Below are 21,956 nucleotides of genomic sequence, written 5' to 3' on the forward strand. Positions count from 1 at the left end.
CGGGACCAGACCTCCACCGCGTTGCTCAGGTTATCCCCGGGCCCAGCACACTCTCCTCCTCTGGGAATTGGCCCAATCCTCTTTCAAAGCTATCCAAGTTGCGGGCAATCCTGCCTCCTGATGGAGGAAGTTCTGCAGGTTAACTCTGTGTCATGTGAAGAAGGACTTTCTGTCCTCTGTCCCACGTCTGCCAACGTTCAGCTTCGTCAGATGTCCTGGATTTCTAAAGGTTATCGGAGAAGCTATAAGAACTTCTTAAGCTTTGGCACGCTTAGTTTGGTCGTCTAACCTACAAGGACAAAGGAATCCAATTTCCTGTGTTCTTGCTGTGCCCATTTCCTTCCTCGCTCCGGGGGCACTGCTCAACCATGCAAGCCCTGAAATAAAAAAAACTACCTGAGTTTGGCTGGGGGCTGAGCCACAGCGGTTGTGCCTGACGTCTGCCACCCGGGGAACATTTGCTAGTTCACCTGTGTGGCTTCACTTTCCCTAAGAAAGACGGCATTTTGCGGCGGAGAGAGACGTGCAACAGGCAAGTGAAACCCCTTTGCACCCTTTTTGCACCCTCAGGGGTAGCACTTTGAAAGAACAGGTGCTCCCCATGGGGAAAAGGGAAACAAAGGTTGCTGGAAGGACAAGTTGGTTTGGATAGACGTTCTGCACTGGCTGAGATGACTGGCAGAATCCGGGACCAGGGAGAAGAGTTGGTGGAAGAAGATTGGAAAAAATTTAAAGTATATCTACAAAAATATTGTAAAATTAAGGATTGTTAGAAAGATGTTGGAAAAAGAAAATTATGTGGTTTTGGTAGAAATGATATAAAGGATTAAGTAAAAACGAGTTGATGAAATTGATGAAAGAGAGAACGTTAAACTATAATATATTAAATTAAATTACTTAAATGAAAATAAGGTTGGAAGGATTTGCTGAAATAACGATTTGAACTAGAATACACAAATGGGAGGTGTGAGGAGGTCAAGGAAATAAGTAAAGGAAGGAAGTTATGTAAAGGTATAATCTGTTCTTTTTCCCTTTTTTTTCTTTTTAAATGAGTGTATTTTCTTTTTTGTTGTTGTATTCTTTTGTATTTTGTATTTTTCTTTTCTCTTTTTGTAATTCTCAAACTTTGAATAAATATTATTTAAAAAAAACAAAAAACAAAAAAGGATAGACGTTCTGCAAAAGGCGCTCATCTCAGCTTTTGTTCCTCTTGTTCCTTCCTTCCTCTCTCCACCACCCAAGGTCCTGATCCTGATGTCTCCGATCTCCTGCTTCAACTGTGTCCTCCTGGGTCTCCTGGCCACCGGCTTCTTCCCGCGAGGTGAGTCCCCCTTTCTAAAGCCCTCAGAATCCAGCCCATGCTACACAAAGCAAACAAATCACAAATTTGAAGAGCTCAGAGGGAACCCCCAGCGGTCATCTAGCCCAACCCCCCTGAAATACAGGAACCGCAGCTAAATAATCCCTGAGAGAAGGCTATCCAGACATGGGAACCATCAGTCTCCCCAGGGTTCAAGTTCCATTTACTGGTCCAGGACTAGCACGGCTTCTCCTGAGATCCCTGCACTGCCCGGGGTTGTGCTAGATGACCTGTGGGGGTCCCTTCCAAGGCCACGATTCTGTCATTCCTGACTCATGTGTAATAGAGACATGGAGCTGGGTATTGCCAGCATACTGTAAGCTGCCCATAAATTTTATTAAATTTTTTCCATAAAAACTCCAGTCATACAGATTTCCACATCACATATTTTAACTTTTTGGACCTCCCTCAACTTCTCTGACAATCATTCGTAGTTCAATTTCTATCTTCACATTCCTTAAATTTTAGTATTGCCTTTAAATACAATATTTCTGTCCTCATTTACATTCTTGCAATATTCCTTATATTTTCACAAAGCTTCTTTAAAACACACTAGCGTTGTGTATTCCTCACATACAGTTTTCAAATATTCTGTAAATTTTCCCCAGTCCTCAAAAAACTTGTGGTCCCTTTGGAATCTAATTTTTCCAGTTAGTTTGTCCAGTTCTGCATAGTCTGTTAATTTTGTTCTCCATTCTTCCAAAGTCGGTACTTCTTCTTGTTTCCATTTTTGAGCCATCAATGTTCTCGCTGCTGTTATTGCGTACTGAAAAAGTTTACAAAGCTGCCCCATTCTTCCGGGGGTGTCCCTTCTGTGGGCACAGTTTGGGTCAGGGAAAATATATATATATATATATATATATATATATATATATATATATATATGTTTATTTAAACATACAATTTTCAACAGTAATTAAACATATTTTTACATCTTACTCAATATTTTTGACTTCCATCAGTCCTGTCTGAAAACTTTCCAATCTAATCTCTTAGTATACATTTCTTATTCTCCCTGTTGCATTTAAAACTCATAACCAATATCTCTGTTCTTTATCTGCTTTGCAGCACTTCATATATTCCTCCTTACAAAACTTCTTGTGGTCCTACTACCGTAATTTGTTGGCCTCAATTGCTTTTCAAATAGTTCATCTACTTCTTCCAGTCTTCTGTAAATCTCTGGTCCCGCAGGTTTCGAATCCTTCCTGTCCTTTTGTCCAATTCTGCATAGTCCATTGTTTTCGTCTGCCATTCTTCAGTTCGGGGAAACTATTTCCACCCCGCTCGTTCCAGTATTGTATCCCTGACTATGTTTCTGTGCCCCACATACAGGCACAGAGGCGGTTGAGTGTCCCACCGGCTGGCTGCTGCACGGAGCCTACTGCTATGGAGTCTTCGGCACTAAATTATCCTGGAAAGAGGCTGATGTAAGAGGGATGTTGTTGTTGCTTGGAAGGCACCGAAACTCATCTCAAGAGATGCTTGCGAGCAGAAAAGGGTCAGGCAGGAGGAGCTGCGTCCAGCAAAGGCCTTTGTTAGAAACACAGCGGCCTTATGATGGCCACATGGTGTATAGTTTGCTCCAAGGCAGCGTCCACAGCCCTATTTCATCCTCGCAGCCAGTGCCGTCTTTCCCATACAGCTTAGTGGTTCGTTGCACCAGGGCGATGGCCTCTCAAGGGCGCCCCAGCGAGTAGGGGAGCTGCGTGGCTTTGCCGGTGGCCTCCCCTTTCCCTGAACGCCCGCCAGCAGCTCCCCGCGAAACATATGGCTGGCAGGCACGCAGCTTCCTTCCCAAGCCTCCGTGGGAGGAGAGCGATTTTGGCAGAGGCTTGGGGAAAGGTCGACAACTCTGGGAAATGGAGGGGGGCACCGGAGGGATCTTTGCACCACGGTCGTTCAGCCCAGACACTGAGGTCCAGCTCCGAGGGCCTCCTGGCAGTTCCCTCCCTGTGAGAAGCAAACTTACAGGGAACCAGGCAGAGGGCCTTCTCAGTGGTGGCGCCCACCCTGTGGAATGCCCTCCTATCAGATGTCAAGAAAATAAACAACTACAGTGGTACCTCGGGTTACAGATGGTTCAGGTTGCAGACTCTGCTAACCCAGAAATATTACATCGGGTTAAGAACTTTGCTTCAGGATGAGAACAGAAATCGTGCAGCGGCAGCAGGAGGCCCCATTAGCTAAAGTGGTACCTCAGGTTAAGAACAGTTTCAGGTTAAGTTAGGGCAGGGCAGGGTTGAGACCAGGTGAAATCCACTTGGCGGCTTCCCATTAAACACTGAGGCTCCGTCCCTTTCTCCTAGAACATGGGTTGGTAAACTAAGGGCCATGCGCCGGATCAGGAACAATTGCCTTCTGAATCTGGCCTGTGGACGGTCCGGGAATTGCCGCGTGGATCGCCAGCGCATGTGTTCTTTCCCTCTCCCTCCCTCCCTCTCCCATGATGGTGGCGGCGCCTCCCACCCCACCCCACCCGGCTTCTCCCCGCCCTGCCTAGAGGAGGAAGCGGGCTGGGCTTTGTTGGTTCCAGCAGCAGCAGCAGCCCTCAGGCAGCCACCATTTTAAGCAGCCCCTCTCCGGAGCCCTTTTGTGCGCTGCTCAGCGCCCCTCCGCCACCACCGCCAGCCCCTGCTGCAGGTAAGCAGCCACTGGGGCTCATGGTGCTCTCGCATCATTCCCCCCCCCAAAAAAAACATATAGTCCAGGCCCCCACAGGGTCTGAGCAACAGTGGAGCGGCCCTCTGCTGGAAAAGTTTGCTGACCCCTGTCCTAAAAGGTAAAGGGACCCCTGACCATTAGGTCCGGTCGTGGCCGAATCTGGTGTTACGGTGCTCATCTCGCTTTACTGGCCGAGGGAGCCGGCGTACAGCTCATGTGGCCAGCATGACTAAGACGCTTCTGGCGAACCAGAGCAGTGCACGGAAATGCCGTTTACCTTCCTGCCGGAGCAGTACCTATTTATCTACTTGCACTGGTGTGCTTTCGAACTGCTAGGTTGGCAGGAGCAGGGACCGAGCAACGGGCGCTCACCCTGTCACGGGGATTTGAACCGCCGACCTTCTGATCGGCAAGTCCTAGGCTCTGTGGTTTAACCCACAGCGCCACCCACGTCCCCTTTTCCTTAGGACATCCTTATTTTCGTTGGAGAAATGTTGGAGGGTATGGAGTTATGTGAACCCCCCCCCCAAGCCAAAGAGATAAGTAGGTTGGGTATATTTAGCCTGGAAAAGCTGTTGAGCTTTTGTTTTGGCAATTTTTTTTTAAAGGAAAATCACCCCAAAAATCTACACGGGTTGCCCTAGGCCCTGGTTCCCCCCAACATTTTAAATGATTTTTGGAAATTCTGCTCCGGCGCTATTTCCGGCAGACGGATCCTGAATATGTCTGGGAAATCTGAGACATATGGCAGACCTACTTAAAAAAAAGAGTGGCGTGTGCCATTCGTGGCTTCTTCAAGCATGCAACAGTGAGCTACAAATCCAATAGTAATGAGCCCTGCTTTTTCTCGGACCAATTCAGGAGGACTGCATGGCTTACAGCAAGCGAGGACACCTGGCCTCCATCCTCTCCTCGACTCAGGGTGCGATGATCAGCAGCCACCTCCAGACCCTGGAGGACAAAGAGGATTTTCCGACCGGTATCTGGATTGGAATGCACGACCCCAACAAGGTGAACGTCCAATCCCAGACCTGCAGACCCGTCTCTGCCAAAGCCCCACACGGTAGAAGGCGTGGGTCAGAGAAGGCAGGAGGTGCGAGAAAGCCAAAGAGGGGCACCAGGGATCATCATCATCATTTATTATTTATACCCCACCCATCTGGCTAGATTTCCCCAGCCACTCTGGGCGGCTTCCAACAAAGTATTAAAATACAGTGGTCTGTAAAACATTTAAAACTTCCCTAAACAGGGCTGCCTTCAGATGTCTTCTAAATACCGTAGTTGTTTATTTCCTTGACATCTGACAGGAGGGAGTTCCACGGGGCGGGTGCTACCACCGAGAAGGCCCTCTGCCTCTTTTCCAGGCTAAACATACCCAGCTCCTTCAACCGTTTCTCATCAGGCTTAGTTTCCAGGCCCTTGATCATCTTGGCTGCCCTCCTCTGCACACCTTCCAGCTTGTCAACACCCTTCTTAAATTGTGGTGCCCAGAACTGGACACAGCATTCCAGGTGTGGTCTGACCAAGGCAGAATAGAGTGGGACTATGACTTCCCTTGAACTGGACACCAGACTTCTGTGGTTGCAGCCTAGAATAGCATTAGCTTTTTTTGCTGCTGCGTTACGCTGTGGGCTCATGTTAAGCTTGTGGTCCACCAAGACCCCCAGATCCTTGCTGTGAGGATTAAAGGGGGATTAGAATTATATAAGCATCCTTCAGCTCCTTGGAGGAATGCTGGCATACATATTAAATAATAACAATAATAATATCCGTCATCATCTTTGCAGAAGGGATATTGGAAATGGGCAGATCGTTCGATACTGAACTATTCACCTTGGAGTAAAGAGGAGGTTTTGCCTGAACCTGGTACCCCGACAAAAGGAGGCTGCGTCTACCTGTCTGCCAGAACAGGTGAGGAGGTGCTCAGGCAACCGGGAGTCAAGGATCTCACCCCAGGGACATGTGGGGAGCAGGTGTCCCACAAGCCCCCTTCACTCCTTTCTCAATCAAAAGTCAAGTGTTACCAACTCTGGCCAGTCTCATCATTTTCTGCTGGCAAAGGGGGGAACTCAACTACGACCCCCGTGGCTCTGTGTGTGAATCAGGCCAAAGTGGGACTATCTAGTCCATTGTCCAGATTCCCCCAAATTCACCTCCGTCCCCACATTTCTACAGCAATTTGCAATGACCTTTTTTAAAAAAAATCCTCGTTAAAATCTGCCAGTGTTTCACTGCACACTTCCCCCAATAAACACATCTCGGGGTGCAAGTTTTGACTAAGGCACATATCCCCCCCCCCCCCCGCTGCAAGCAACCTCCCCTAATATAATGCACTTATACTTTTCACCAATGCCTTGGCTTTTATGCGAACTTGTGCATTTTTGTAAAATTTCCGGATTGCCAGCTTCAGATTGAATGTGATTTCCGAAGGATAGCTGTGTTTTGGTTCTCGTATAGCGTTGGAAAGTGAAAATTCGATAGTTTCGCTTTTAAACGTGAGCTGGATTGAATTTCTCCCTCGTCCCTATCTATAAGCACCAGTAAAGCTCTGTTCCTCGGGGCACATCAGTGCATGGAAGGAGGGGAACTTCTACTCTACGTTTCCGAGCACAATTCAAAGTGTTGGTGCTGACCTTGAAAGCCCTAAATGGCCTCGGTCCTGTATACCTGAAGGAGCATCTCCACCTCCATCGTTCTGCCTGGACACTGAGGTCCAGCTCCGAGGGCCTTCTGGCAGTTCATTCGCTGTGAGAAGCCAAGTTACAGGGAACCAGGCACAGGGCCTTCTCAGTGGTGGCACCCACCCTGTGGAACGCCCTCCCACCAGATGTCAAAGAGAACAACAACTACCAGACTTTTAGAAGACATCTGAAGGCAGCCTTGTTTAGGGAAGCTTTTAATGTTTAATAGGTTATTGTATTTTAGTGTTCTGTTGGAAGCCGCCCAGAGTGGCTGGGGAAACGCAGCCAGATTTGCGGGATATAAATAATAAATTCATATTATTATTGTCCTCTGGGTGAATCGTAGAATCGTAGAATTGGAAGGGACCCCAAGTTTCATCTACTCCAACCCCCTGCAATGCAGGAATCTCAACCGAAATATGCATTCACTGTCAAGGGCAGTGTAGGTAGAGACAGTGTCTGCCTTACTTTGCTCATATCTTCTTCTTTTTTAAAAAATGAACTTTATTATACATCAATTAAGATCAGTTTAGGTAAAGATAAAGGGACCCCTGACCATTAGGTCCAGCCGCAGATGACTCTGGGGTTGCGGTGCTCATCTCGCTTAATTGGCCGAGGGAGCCGGTGTACAGCTTCTGAGTCATGTGGCCAGCATGACTAAGCCGCTTCTGGCGAACCAGAGCAGCGCATGGAAACACCATTTACCTTCCCGCCAAAGTGGTACCTATTTATCTACTTGCAGTTTGACGTGCTTTTGAACTGCTAGGTTGGCAGGAGCAGGGACCGAGCAACGGGAGCTCACCCCGTCATTGCGGGGATTCGAACCACCGACCTTCTGATCGGCAAGTCCTAGGCTCTGTGGTTTAAGTTTACATATTAGTAATAACATTCAATTTAGACAAACACATCCAATACACACTACACTTATTACAACATAAACACGCCACACACACCATTGGCACTAACTTCCGATTCCTTTCATTGTGCTATTTTACGTTTTGTTAATCTATACACATTTCATTATCATTATTTTAGTTTCCATTTCTTCCCACTGATTTTATTATATACTTTCTTTATATTTTATGGTTCATTCTATGTCTGCCAGGAGGTTAGCATTATCACAGTAATTTCTAATGTATTCTTTTTAAAATTATCCAATCTTTATTAACTTTTTGTATTGAGTCTCTTCTTATTCTCCCTGTCATCTTTGCGAGTTGTAAACATCCAATCATTTTCACTCGCCAGTCCATTTCGGCGGAGATGTTGTCACTTTTCCGGTTCTTAGCTATTAGAATCCTAGCCGCTGTGGTTACGTACATGAAAAGGGGTATCAGATTTTACTTTATTTCAGTGGGCATTATCCTTAACAGAAAGTTTTTTGGGGGGAATGAAAATTTAAGAATCTTCTTAAGTTCATTATATATGGCATCCCAAAATCCTCTTATTCTTTTACACTCCCACCACATGTGCATAAATGTACCTTTGCTCATATCTTCCAGATTTTGCAAAATTTCACATTGCACCATGCTCAGAAAAGATGAGGTACATGTGCAAGATGACATTCAGGTGAAAGCAGCTGTCTGACTGTGTCTGCAAAGGACCCCTGGCAGCAGAAAAGCAGCATTTGGAGAGTCCTTGGACAAGAAAACCAGCAATGAATGGCCCCTTCCTAACTCCAGCACACCAGGCCCCTCTCCTTATCATCATGGGGGTTGTGGTGAGGCAAACTGGCTCCTGCTGAACCCAATAAACCATGTTTTGGTCATTCAACCGCTGACCCCTTTCTGTCCTTCAGACAAACTGGGGTTGGGGAGACACAGGGGAAGGGGGTTGCGGTGGGGACGGACCGCCCCGGGGTGTCTTCGCTGAGGGGAGTGGCATTCAGCATGCCACCTTGTTACAGTTTGTGGGTCGTAAATCCTTTGACCCATGGAGTCTTCTGCAACGGCACTGCAATAAATTTGATTTATTGCCACTCCAACAAATTTCAATGGCGCCCACATGCTGCCACTCACACACTGCCACTCTTCTCAGTTGTCGCAGCACACGTAGCATGCACACGCAGCGTAGAATGGCTTTGTCTGTGTCAACGTGGCGTCTTTAATAACTCAGCTTGACACCAGTGCTTCTAATCTATCACTCTTTATTTAGAAGCTTGTTGTTTAGTTGTTTAGTCGTGTCCGACTCTTCGTGACCCCCTGAACCAGAGCACACCAGGCACTCCTGTCTTCCACTGCCTCCTGCAGTTTGGTCAGACTCATGCTGGTAGCCTCAAGAACACTGTTCCACCATCTCATCCTCTGTCGTTCCCTTCTCCTTGTACTCTCTATCTTTCCCAGCATCAGGGTCTTTTCCAGAGAGTCTTCTCTTCTCATGAGGTGGCCAAAGTCTTGGAGCCTCAGCTTCAGGATCTGTCCTTCCAGTGAGCACTCAAGGCTGATTTCCTTCAGAATGGAGAGGTTTGATCTTCTTGCAGTCCATGGGACTCTCAAGAGTCTCCTCCAGCACCAGAATTCAAAAGCATCAATTCTTCGGCAATCAGCCTTCTTTATGTTCCAGCTCTCACTTCCATACATCATACTTCCATACATTTAGAAGCTTACAAAAACAGAAAAGAAAGACCTACAGAATCTAGCTGCATGTTCACAGCTTTCTGTCTCTAACAAAACGACACTACCTTGCTCACATTCTCAGACAGAGTGCTCCCAGAGAGAGCTCAGCCCCCACAGAGAACAGATCAAAGGAAAATGTCCGGGTCATGTGGGCAGTGCACCCAGCGAATCAGAATGCTTCCTGGAGTGTTAACCCTTAACTGTCCAGAACCACAACACACCTGCCCATGACTCCCAAGCCCATTGGCCAATGTGCTGGGCGATCTCCAGTCCTTGGAGCAGCTTCAGCGACCCCAGTTTCAGAAGCTGGAGCATGCTCTATTCAGTAGAGTAAATGCTACGCAATGGAAGTGGTAGGGAGAGGCTGTGATGAGCATATTTACAAGCAGTTTATTCAGCGTACATCAGGACAAAAGGAAAAACATGTCTTCTTCTATCCAAGCAAGCAGCTTAAGCAATAGCTACACACAAAATGGAAGTTCCCAGCAAGCTGTGCTGGAGTGTAAACAGGCACGTGACACACAACAATCATGCCTGTACTTAAGGTGGAACGGAATATCCCAACAATTCGGCGCGCCACCCGCCCATGACTCCCAAGCCTGCCCCACGGGAAGGGAGGAGCTGCGCTGTTTTGCCGGCGGCATTCCCCCCTCCCCCCTTCATTTTGACAGCTGGGGGAGGCTTGGGAGTTGCAGGCGGGTGGTGCACTGAACATCTGCCATCAGTGGCTTGCTCCACCCCCGGCTGCAGAACACGTGCATGGCTCCGTGCACCCGAGCAGTTATCCCGGGCCTGGGAGGGCACCCTCCGTGCCCTGTGCCCTATGGGAGCGTGCCCACCCTGGGCAGTGTGGGCATATGCTACACTGCTGGGAAGGCATCCTCAAATTGCTTAGAAATCTCCTCCATGGGCATTTCCTTTAAATAACAATAATAATAATAATAAATTATTGATTTTAATATCACCAGTCAACAGCATAACAAAGCAAATACCATAGATAAAAAAAAAAACATTTCTAGACATAAAAAAATTCATTCCACCAATATTGACTTCCACTCTCCCCATCACGGGTTCCAAGTTTTCTTTATCAATTGCATATTATTTGATATCTACCTTACGTTTATCCACAATATCCATAATTTGTATAACGTTGCAGGAGTCATTCCAAGCCTGCCAAAGATTTCATACGATTACAATGTTATTTTAAATATAATCTGCATGTATCCCATTCTCTTTTGAACCTCTGATCGGATCGATTCCTGATTCTCCGTGTCATTTTTGCCAATTCCACATAATCCAATAATGTCACCTGCCATTCCAGTTTCATGTGTATATTCTCTCCCTTCCACCCTTTGGCTATTGGTGTTCTCGCAGTGGTGTCTGCATACATGAAAACCCTTCTCAGATCTCTCAGTATACTCATTACAGTGGTACCTCGGGTTACATACGCTTCAGGTTACACACTCCGCTAACCCAGAAATAGTACCTCTGGTTAAGAACTTTGCTTCAGGATGAGAACAGAAATCGTGCTCTGGCAGCATGGCAGCAGCAGGAGGCCCCATTAGCTAAAGTGGTTGCCCAGGTTAAGAATAGTTTCAGGTTAAGAAGGGACCTCCAGAATGAATTAAGTATTTAATCTGAGGTACCACTGTACACTGTATAGGGACGCGGGTGGCGCTGTGGGTAAAACCTCAGTGCCTAGGATTTGCCGATCGCATGGTCGGTGGTTCGAATCCCCGCGGTGGGGTGAGCTCCCATCCTTCGGTCCCAGCTCCCGCCCACCTAGCAGTTCAAAAGCACCCCTAAGTGCAAGTAGATAAATAGGTACCACTTTATAGTGGGAAGGTAAACAGCGTTCCGTGTGCTGCGCTGGTGCTTGCTCGCCAGAGCAGCTTTGTCACGCTGGCCACATGACCCAGAAGTGTCTCCGGACAGCGCTGGCCCCTGGCCTCTTAAGTGAGATGGGCGCACAACCCTAGAGTCGGACACGACTGGCCCGTACGGGCAGGGGTACCTTTACCTTTACCTTTTACCACTGTATACCTAAGAGAAAGGCTTCAGGTATTTTGACAAAAGCTAAATTTAAACTTTTTTTTTTTAATTCATCGTAAATGATTTCCCAAAATCCCTTTATCTTTTTGCAATTCCACCACATATGACATCTGGCACACTCAGCCTCTTTGCATTTCCAGCAGATGTTGGAGCTGGTTCTATACATTTTCGACCTCCATGGGCATTTGCTTTCCCTTGAGCAGCCCTTTATCTGCTCTGCACAGAAGCTCTCCTTGCGGACTCATAGAATCATGGAGCTGTAGAGTTGAAAGGGACCTGCAGAGGTCATCCAGTTCAACCCCCTGCAAGGAAGGAAACAGAGGTGACCATCTGTTTCAAAACCACCAATGAAGGAGTCCAGCCAGTGCCGGATTTACGTACAGTGGTGCCTCGCAAGACGAAATTAATCCATTCCGCAAGTCTCTTCATCTTGCGAAGCACGGCTGTTAGCGGCTTAGCGGCTTAGCGGCTATTAGTGGCTTAGCGGCTATTAGCGGCTTAGCGGCTTAGCGGCTTAGAAAAAGGGGGGGAAGGGAAAAAACTCGCAAGAACTCGCAAAACGTTTCGTCTTGCGAAGCAAGCCCATAGGGAAATTCGTCTTGCAAAGCACCTCAAAAGACGGAAAACTCTTTCGTCTAGTGAGTTTTTCATCTTGCGAGGCATTCGTCTTGTGGGGCACCACTGTATAAGCTAAACAAGCTATAGCTTGGGGGCCCCCAAACAAAATTTAAAGGAGGGGGAAAACTGGATGTACATTTCCAAAATATGAGATAAAAAATGGCAGGCGGGCTCTTTCCTGGACTCCAACTCTCGGGCCCTGGACTCTTGGCCTGGTCTCCTGAGAGCCCAGCGCCCGGGTGCCCTGCACCCCCGGGTGCCTATGCTTAAGACGACCCTGGTATCCATTCAGGAAATGGAAAGTAGGTTGGTTTGCATTGAGAAGTGGATTCAGCCCACTCTGCCTACCTGTCAAGTATGGGAGACCGCCCTCTCCCTCCTGGTAGCTCATGGATAAAAATTAATGAGCAGCATCTGGTAGATTTATAGTCTTTTTATGACAGTATCATGCTGTGAACACAGACTGGCATCTCTCTGTAAGGATCAGAGTTGCTTGGAAGGGCGTTCCACAGGGAGGGCGCCACCACCGAGAAGGCCCTCTGCCTGCTTCCCTGTAGATTCGCTTCTTGCAGGGAGGGAACCGCCAGAAGGCACTCAGAGCTGGACCTCAGTGTCCGGGCAGAACAATGGGAGTGGAGACGCTCCCTCAGGTCTACTGGGCCGAGGCCATTTAGGGCTTTAAAGGTCAGCACCAACACTTTGAATTGTGCTCGGAAATATACTGGGAGCTGATGTAGGTCCTTCAAGACCTGTGTTATACGGTCTCGGCGGCCACTCCCAGTCACCAGCCTGGTTGCTGCATTCTGGATTAATTGCAGTTTCCAAGTCACCTTCAAAGGTAGCCCCACATAGAGCGCATTACAGTAGTCCAAGCGGGAGATAACCAGAGCATGCACCACTCTGGCGAGACAGTCTGCGGGCAGATAGGGTCTCATCCTGCATACCAGATGGAGCTGATAAACAGCTGCCCTGGACACAGAATTGACCTGTGTCTCCATGGACAGTGGTGAGTCCAAAATGACTCCCAGGCTGCGCAACTGGTCCTTCAGGGGCACAGTTACCCCGTTCAGGATCAGTGATTGCTCCACACCAGCCCACCACCAACTGAGTTGAGTCTCCCCTCCCCTAGCTGCAGGGGACTGAAATAACTTGCTGTCTTGAAAACATAAAGCCATTGATCGATTCCAGCTGCCAAGTCCCATTTCTCTGTCCTTCCTGGTACCTAGATCACTGCTCAACCATGAGAGCATGAAAATGCACATTATCCGAGTTTGATGTAGCGTTGAAACACAGAGGTCACTTCCAGCATTTGCACCAGAGCAAAGAAACAGCACCCACCTTCACCTCGAACCCCTGCAAGAAAGACTGAGTTCTCTAAGGAAGGGAAGTTGCCATCGTTTCAAAGAAGTGAGTATCGTGGTTTCATTCTGCCCATGACTTAAGAGGCGCTCAGTCGCTGTCGGTGCCACAGCAGTTGAAAAGGGGGCGATGGATGAACTCAGTTGGAGAAGGGAAAGCAAATGTTTCTGGATTTGACATTTGGGCGCATATTGCAAGTTGTTTTCGAGGGACCTTCAGCAAAATCACCTCGCCCATGCTGTTCCTGCCCTTCCCTGTTTTCTCTCTTTCTCCCAGATGGGTCCAGCCTCCAGACTCCATCTCTTCCTCCTGGGGCTCCTGATCACCAGCTCCATCTTGCAAGGTGAGTCCTCCTTGGGATCCAGCCCTGGCGACTGAACCTAAGCAGTCATAGAATCATAGGAGAGTTGGGAGGTCATTCCCAGGGGTCATCTGGTCCAACCCCCTGAAATGCAAGGGGGGAGAGAGTAGAAGCTTCAGGCTATAGGAGAAGCCCAGCCTCAGGCTTCTAGCAAAGTTGTGCCTTAGCTCCAATCTTGATTGATTGACTGATTGATTGATTGATTGATTGATTGCATTTACAGTCATACCTTGGTTGTCGAACACCTTGGTACTCACGGCCTAGGACCCTCATACCTACGGGACCGCCTCTCCCGGTCTGCCCCACGGAGAGCCTCAAGGTCCATAAATAGCAACACCCTAGTGGTCCCAGGCCCTAAGGAAGTTAGATTGGCTTCGACCAGAGCCAGGGCCTTCTCAACACTGGCCCCGGCCTGGTGGAACGCTCTGCCTCATGAGACCAGGGCCCTGCAGGATCTGATTTCTTTCCGCAGAGCCTGTAAGACAGAGTCGTTCCGCCTGGCCTTTGGCTTGGAGCCAATTTGATTCCCTCCCCCTCTTTCTTTTTTCTTTTTCCTTTCTCCTCCTGTGATGAGGCTACATTTTAATATTTTAATGTTTCAATATTTTAATGTTGCATTTTAATTTTGTTTTTAAGTTGTAATCATTCAACTTGTTTTTATTATTGCTTGTAAGCCGCCCTGAGCCCGGCCTTGGCTGGGGAGGGCGCGGTATAAATAAAAATTATTTGGCTCCCAAACGCCGCAAACCCGGAAGTGAGCGTTCGGTTTGCGAACGCTCTTTGGAACCCAAAATTCTGACACGGCTTCCAATTGAGCGCAGGTTTTTGAACGTTTTTGGAAGTCAAACGGACTTCCGGAACAGATTCTGTTCGAGAACCAAGGTACAACTGGATGCCCCATTCTCCGCCCCACCCCCACCCCCCCATTTAAGGAGGTAGGCTAGGCTGAGGGGGGGGGGAGACAGAGAGGGGGAGACTCTGCCAAAGTCTCACCCAGTGAGCTTCATGGCCGGTCAGGGATTCAAACCTGTCGTCTCCCAGATCCTAATCCAATCCTCTGACCATTACAAAGGGACAGCCCAGCTCTATCAAGGAGGAGACATGTGCCGTCCTGTCCCTCGTTGTATTATAGAATTTGGTGGTGCTCCATTGAGGCAGTAATAATAATAATAATAATAATAATAATAATAATAATAATAATATTTTATTTATACCCCGCCCTCCCGGGCCAGAGCTGGACTCAGGGTGGCTAACACCAATAAAATCACAATAAAAGTATAATAGGGGAGGGGAAGGGGGGAATTTAAAATACGGGTTAAAATGCAGCCTCATTTTAAGAGTAGCACATAGATCAAAACTATAAGGGGAGGGAAACGTAAGGGTCAGACTGAGTCCAAACCAAAGGCCAGGCGGAACAGCTCTGTCTTGCAGGCCCTGCGGAAAGATGTCAAGTCCCGCAGGGCCCTGGTCTCTTGGGACAGAGCGTTCCACCAAGTCGGGGCCAGTACTGAAAAGGCCCTGGCCCTAGTTGAGACCAATCTAACCACCTTGTGACTTGGGACCTCCAAATTTTGTCATTTGTGGACCTTAAGGTCCTCTGCGGGGTATGCCAGGAGAGGTGGTTCCATAGGTACGAGGGTCCTAGGCCCTGCCCATGCATTCCCAGCCAGGGTTTCCATGTGTCCTCTTTTTCTAGGACACGTCCTCTTTTCCAGGGGTAACATTTGAAACAAGTTGCATTTATTTGCTTTGAACGGCCGTCATAGCGTCCTCTTTTCGAAATGTGGCGACCCTATATTCCCTGTCCTTCGAACAGGCGCATCAGAAAACTTGAGCTGCCCGGAAAACTGGCTGTACATTCAGAAAATCTGCTATGGAGTCTTCGATGCACGAGCCTCGTGGGAAGATGCAGAAGTAAGGAGCGTTCCTACGGTGCCTTGAGGGGAACTGATTCTTGCCAAAATGAATGCAAATATTATTTTACTTGTGCTGCTGAAGCCGATGCAAAGAAACCATAAAACATAATAAGCCGCATTGCACAATTAAAATAATTATAGTGGGGAAGGAGAGCTGAATGTGATGTGGGGGGCGCTGTGGGTTAAACCACTGAGCCTCTTGGGCTTGCCGATCAGAAGGTCGGCGGTTCGAATCCCCGCGACGGGGTGAGCTCCCGTTGCTCGGTCCCTGCTCCTGCCAACCTAGCAATTCGAAAGCAACTGCAGGTAGATAAATAGGTACTGCTCCAGCGGGAAGGTAAATGGTGTTTCCATGTGCTGCTCTGGTTCGCCAGAAGTGGCTTAGTCATGCTGGCCACATGACCCGGAAGTTGTACGCCGGCTCCCTCGGCCAATAAAGCGAGATGAGCGCTGCAACCCCAGAGTCAATCATGACTGGACCTAATGGTCAGGGGTCCCTTTACCTTTACCTAGGAGAGATGAAAATAACACCAAATACATTTCACCTCTGGCAATCCATGCTCCCTTTGAGTTTTAGATAGCACATGGGTAGAAGAGTCTAAAAAGACTGGGACAGGAATTTTCACAGCCCTCTAGTAGCTATAGTGGCCCATTTACCAGAAGTAATGTATATAGCATGGGTAGGCAAACTAAGGCCCGAGGGCCGAATCCAGCCCAATTGCCTTCTAAATCCAGCCCTCGGACGGTCCAGGAATCAGCGTGTCTTTACATGAGTAGAATGTGTGCTTTTATTTAAAATGCACCTCTGGGTTATTTGTGGGGCATAGGAATTTGTTCATTTCCCCCCCTCCAAAATATAGTCCAGCCCCCCACAAGGTCTGAGGGACAGTGAACAAGCCCCCTGCTGAAAAAGTTTGCTGTCCCCTGGATATAGCATCAATTCTGGAAGTGTATACTCCAGGGGTACCAACGTGAATAAAATATTGGAGGGGGGATAAGTAAGTTTTGCTCTTCATATTCAATCGTGCTGCACAGACACCATTTGAACGGCAATGTTTGCCAACTTGGGGGGGGGCAGCCCTCTCAAATATTTTATTGGGAGCGGAGGCAAAGACCCTTTGGCCCCTAGGAGTTGACTCCTATAGTATATACTTGATTCTGACCAAACTAAGCCTCCTACAGCAAAATATATATCAGGACAGTGAAAAAGAACCATCTGAAACATCCAAAAGAACAATAATTAAGGTCAATGTTATGCTAAAAGCTGGGACGCGGGTGGCGCTGTGGGTTAAACCACAAAGCCTAGGAATTGCTGATCAGAAGGTCGGTGGTTCGAATCCCCGCGACGGGGTGAGCTCCCATTGCTCGGTCCCAGCTCCTGTCAACCTAGTAGTTCAAAAGCACGTCAAAATGCAAGTAGATAAACAGGTACCGCTCTGGCAGGAAGGTAAACAGCGTTTCCGTGCGCTGCTCTGGTTCGCCAGAAGCGGCTTAGTCCTGCTGGCCACATGACCCGGAAGCTGTACGCCGGCTCCCTCGGCCAGTAAAGCGAGATGAGCGCCGCAACCCCAGAGTCGGTCACGACCGGACCTAATGGCCAGGGGTCTCTTTACCTTTTATGCTAAAAGCCAGATCAAAAATTGCACTGGCATTCTGCATTTCTGGGCAGGCTGGCTGACAGAAGAATGTTTTTCACAGGCGCCAGAAAGTATGCAGCGAAGGCGCCTGTCAAGAGGACAGGAGTTCCAAAGGATGGGGCCTGGTTTCTCACAAATGTGGAATTAAGCAGCAGCTGTAACGGAGCCAGTTCTGCAGACTGAAGGGGTCGAAGCGGGTGCAAATGGAGTCGGGCGATTTCATGGGTGCACTACTCCCAAGTTGTTAGGGGAATCATACACTAAATAGGAACTACTTGAACCTGGCCTGGTAGCAAACAGGCAACCAGTACTGAGTTCTAATCACGGGTGTTATATGCTCACAGCATCTTCCTGCCCACCCCCAATGTGCAATGCTTCGAGGACTTTCAAGATATCCTTCAGATTTCCCTGTCCTCACCTTAATTTTTGAATGCACAGGGAATGGGCATAGTTCAGGCATGTCCAGCAGGTAGATCGTGATGTACCGGTAGATTACTGGAAGTCTGTGGTAGATCACTGGTAAATCACTGGCTCCCCTAAAAAGCTCAAGAACTTTGACCTGAATCCCCCAAAATGGTCACTGCCAGTTTTTAACTCTGTGAGTAGATCACAGTCTCTTGGGAGTTGGCCACCCCTATAGTTCAATGGAGGTGGACTCCATGTAGAGGCCTTGATTGATTGATTGATTGATTGATTGATTGATTGATTGATTGATTTTCCAAGTAGCACGTCTTAACTTCAACCCAACTCTTGGGAGTTGGCCACCCTTATAGTTCAATGGATGTGGACTCCATGCAGGCCTTGATTTATTGATTGATTGATTGATTGATTGATTGATTGATTGATTGATTGATGGATAGATGGATGGATGGATGGATGGATGGATGGATGGATGGATTTTCCCAGTAGCACGTCTTAACTTCAACCCATTTCTCTTGCGCCTACACAGAACAACTGCCAGAAATATGGCCCCAACACCCATCTCTCCTCCATCCTCACCGAGGCGGAGGCGGCTCTGATCAGCCGCTACATCCTGGACAAGCATCCCGGTTCCGAAGGAATCTGGATCGGACTCCACGACCCATTCCGGGTGAGTGTCTGAACCTCCCCCTGGCACCACGACTCGGCGCAGAAGGTGTGGGTCCGTGTATGTGGGAGCAGGGGGGTGCTGAGGTCCAGCTCCGAGGGCCTTCTGGCGGTTCCCTCCCTGCGAGAAGTGAGGTTGCAGGGAACCAGGCGGAGGGCCTTCTCTGTGGTGGCAACCGCCCTGTGGAACGCCCTCCCATCAGATGTCAAGGAAATAAACCACTATCTGACTTTTAGAAGACATCTGAAGGCAGCTCTGTTTAGGGAAGTTTTTAATATTTGATCTTCTGTCATGTTTTTAATGTTTTGTTGGGTGCCACCAGCCAGATGGGCAGGGTATAAATAGTAAAATAATATTATTATTATTATTATTATTATTATTATTATTATTATTATTATTATTATTATTATTTTCTGCCACCTCATTGCTTCGCCATGTTTTTTTGTGGCCAGGCTGCCCTCTTGCATACATGGCGCTGTCCCGGCTAATAACGAGTTTTGCAGAAATTCCACATCAGCTTCCAAAAACTGTATGACACCTTTCCAGGGAAACTGAAAGTTTCCAGTTTTTCCAGGGCATGTGCAGAGTGCCAGCTGCAACAAGCACTCCAGCCTTACCTTCTCCGAGAAATAAGCTGTCCGTTTTTTTGCTCTCTTTGCAGAGTGGAAAGTGGAGATGGGCAGATTCCTCCACAGTCTTTTTCTCACCTTGGATTGGTTCCGCCCCACAACCTTCGTGGACCGAATTATGTGCCATGCTGACATATGACAAAGGTAAGAGGGCAATCGGGCTCAAGAGCCTTTGCAAATGAGGAAGTCTTAGTTAAAGCCATGGCTTTCCCAGTAGTGATGTACGGAAGTGAGAGCTGGACCATAAAGAAGGCTGATCGCCGAAGAATGGGTGCTTTTGAATTTTGGTGCTGGAGGAGACTCTTGAGAGTCCCATGGACTGCAAGAAGATCAAACCTCTTCATTCTGAAGGAAATCAGCCCTGAGTGCTCACTGGAAGGACAGATCCTGAAGCTGAGGCTCCAAGACTTTGGCCACCTCATGAGAAGAGAAGACTCCCTGGAAAAGACCCTGATGTTGGGAAAGATGAAGGGCACAAGGAGAAGGGGACGGCAGAGGACGAGATGGTGGGACAGTGTTCTTGAGGCTACCAGCATGAGTTTGACCAAACTGCAGGAGGCAGTGAAAGACAGGAGTGTCTGGCGTGCTCTGGTCCAGGGGGTCACGAAGAGTTGGACACGACTAAACGACTAAACGACTAAACAACAACAAGGATGGCTGGAAAGGAAACTTCACTAGTCTGGACTTAGATACAAAAGCCCAATTGATGATTTCTCTGCATTGGGAAGCGAGAGACCAAGGAGAGATGATGTCATTTTCAACTATTTTTTTCAATTTTTTCAATTGTTTTTCCAAAAAAAATAAAACAAACAAACATATAAACAAACAAACAAACAAACATAAATCTCAGCCGTATTTAAACCAAACTTTGTATCATTGTTAAGTGACTTCCTCGTATCCCCCTGGTTGAATTTTAGTGTATAACATTTTAACGGTTTTCCAAAACCTAAATTCTTTAAAAAATTACTTAAACACTTAACATCTTTCTTTCTTTTCCAATTCATCATGAAACCTATTAATTCATCACATTACATATCTAAATCCTAAGCCTATCTGGTATTTGCAAGCTTTTCCAATTAATTTAACTTAACATATTTAACTAAATAGTCTTTAAATTTCTCATTCTGCCTAATGGTAGGAGCGGCCCCAAGAGGGATGCGGGTGGCGCTGTGGGTTAAACCACAGAGCCTAGGACTTACCGATCAGAAGATCGGCGGTTCGAATCCCCGCAATGGGGTGAGCTCCCGTTGCTCGGTCCCTGCTCCTGCCAACCTAGCAGTTCAAAAGCACACCCAAAAGTGCAAGTAGATAAATAGGTACCGCTCTGGCGGGAAGGTAAACGGTGTTTCCGTGCACTGCTCTGGTTCGCCAGAAGCGGCTTAGTCCTGCTGGCCACGTGACCCGGAAGCTGTCTGCGGACAAACACCGGCTCCCTCGGCCAGTAAAGCGAGATGAGCGCCGCAACCCCAGAGTCGGCCATGGCTGGACCTAATGGTCAGGGGTCCCTTTACCTTCTGAAGGGATCTGAGACCCCCGCCTCACTTTATAACTCCTTACTTTATATAGTTGGTCCCTTCAACAGCCTAATTAGCTGTCTAGAAAGTGGAATGCTTTCCTTTTAATTTCTCCTTGGCAATCTGAATGTAGTTTTGTGTTGTGCACAGGAACAACTTGACTTAGTTGGATGCACTGCTTGAGCAAACCTTGGGAAACAATTAGGGCAAACCATCTTATTCTGCCTAATGGTAGCACCGGCCCCAATCACATGTTCCTTCCTCTGCCGTTGTCTTTCAGAGTTCACAAAATGGAAAGCTGCCCCCTGTTCACTGAGGCTGAGGTATATGTGCAGCTTGCCCCTGGAATGATGGCAGCCGTTCGCCTGGGCGCTCAACGAATGAAGCCAAGAAAACAGCCGAGAGGGACCCCGACCAACCAGCCCCTCGCAAGGCAGCCCCCTTCCCCTCTGCTCCCCAGAGCCTTGCAGTGGTAAAGATGTTGCGGTTGTGCTACCTAACCTCTTTACTCTGTAACTTTTGAGAATCCTTGCTAAGTAAAAAAATAAAATAAAAATATTTCAGCTGACTTTAGTCCCAGAGATTTCTTAAATTCTTTGATTCCAAAAAGAGAGTCCTAAATTCTTTGATTCCAAATGAGCATCACCCCGTTCCAACATGGTCTTTGCCACTTGTGGCTTAGGGCCCTCGTATTTACGGGACCGTCCCTCCTGGTCTGCCCCGCAGAGGACCTTAAGGTCCATGAATAATTATAGTTTAGAGGTCCCTAAGGAAGTCAGACTATCCTCCACCAGGGCCAGGGCCTTCTCAGTGATGGCTCCGACCTGGCGGAATGCTCTGTCCCATGAGACCAGGGCCCTGCAGGATTTAACAACCTTCCGCAGGGCCTGTAAGACAGAGCTATTCCACCTGGCTTTCAATTTGAACCTGGCCTGATCTTTTATTCCCCTTCCTTCCCTCCTCCCCTTTTTATGAAGATCACCTGCTCTGGGATCCCACAGCTAATTCTCCCCTGGTCTCCTCGCTGGCCCAAATAGGACTAATTTAGCCACCTAGCCCTGGTGATCATCCAATGTTTATTGGATTGATTCCCCCCTAAAATGATTTTTGAATTCAGAATTTATTGAATTTATTCAGAATGTATTTTATGCTGTTTTTTGTTGCATCAATTAAGAGTTTTAAATTTGTTGTTAGCTGCCCTGAGTCCGGTTTTCTGAACCAGGAAGGGTGGGGTATAAATAAGCATTTATTAATTGTTATTATTATTTGCTACAGTCTAGCTATCTTCTTCTTAGGCGATCCCTCGTAGCCAAGTAAGATTGTCTTCCACAAACACGGTTTTAACAGTGAGTCCGTAAGTGACTGTGGAGGCCAATTCTGGACCCACACGTCCTTCCACATTGCGGACATTGGCTTCCGGACTGGAGTTGATCACGGTGTGGATTTGCCAAGCGTGCCTTCCTCTTAGC

The 21,956-nt window shown here is 47.8% G+C and overlaps 2 protein-coding genes across 2 annotated transcripts; both read left to right on the top strand.

The window, feature by feature from the left end:
* Positions 1–1,219: 1,219 nt before the first annotated feature.
* Positions 1,220–8,472, top strand: LOC307225256 (struthiocalcin-2-like). The gene is made up of 5 exons (XM_079993169.1): positions 1,220–1,321; positions 2,693–2,787; positions 4,883–5,032; positions 5,809–5,932; positions 8,202–8,472. Exons 1-5 carry the CDS (start codon positions 1,255–1,257, stop codon positions 8,270–8,272), a joined length of 507 nt encoding a protein of 168 aa, XP_079849295.1. The 5' UTR covers positions 1,220–1,254; the 3' UTR covers positions 8,273–8,472.
* Positions 8,473–10,073: 1,601 nt separating this feature from the next.
* On the top strand, positions 10,074–21,006 carry LOC307224846 (C-type lectin-like; the record flags this gene model as incomplete). Its single annotated transcript, XM_079992019.1, has 6 exons — positions 10,074–10,163; positions 13,620–13,686; positions 15,521–15,618; positions 18,207–18,347; positions 19,006–19,117; positions 20,768–21,006. 6 exons carry the CDS (start codon positions 10,074–10,076, stop codon positions 20,836–20,838), a joined length of 579 nt encoding a protein of 192 aa, XP_079848145.1. The 3' UTR covers positions 20,839–21,006.
* Positions 21,007–21,956: the final 950 nt, after the last annotated feature.

The sequence above is a fragment of the Podarcis cretensis genome (genome assembly GCF_951804945.1).
Source record: "Podarcis cretensis genome assembly, chromosome: 10".
Lineage (NCBI taxonomy): Eukaryota > Metazoa > Chordata > Lepidosauria > Squamata > Lacertidae > Podarcis > Podarcis cretensis.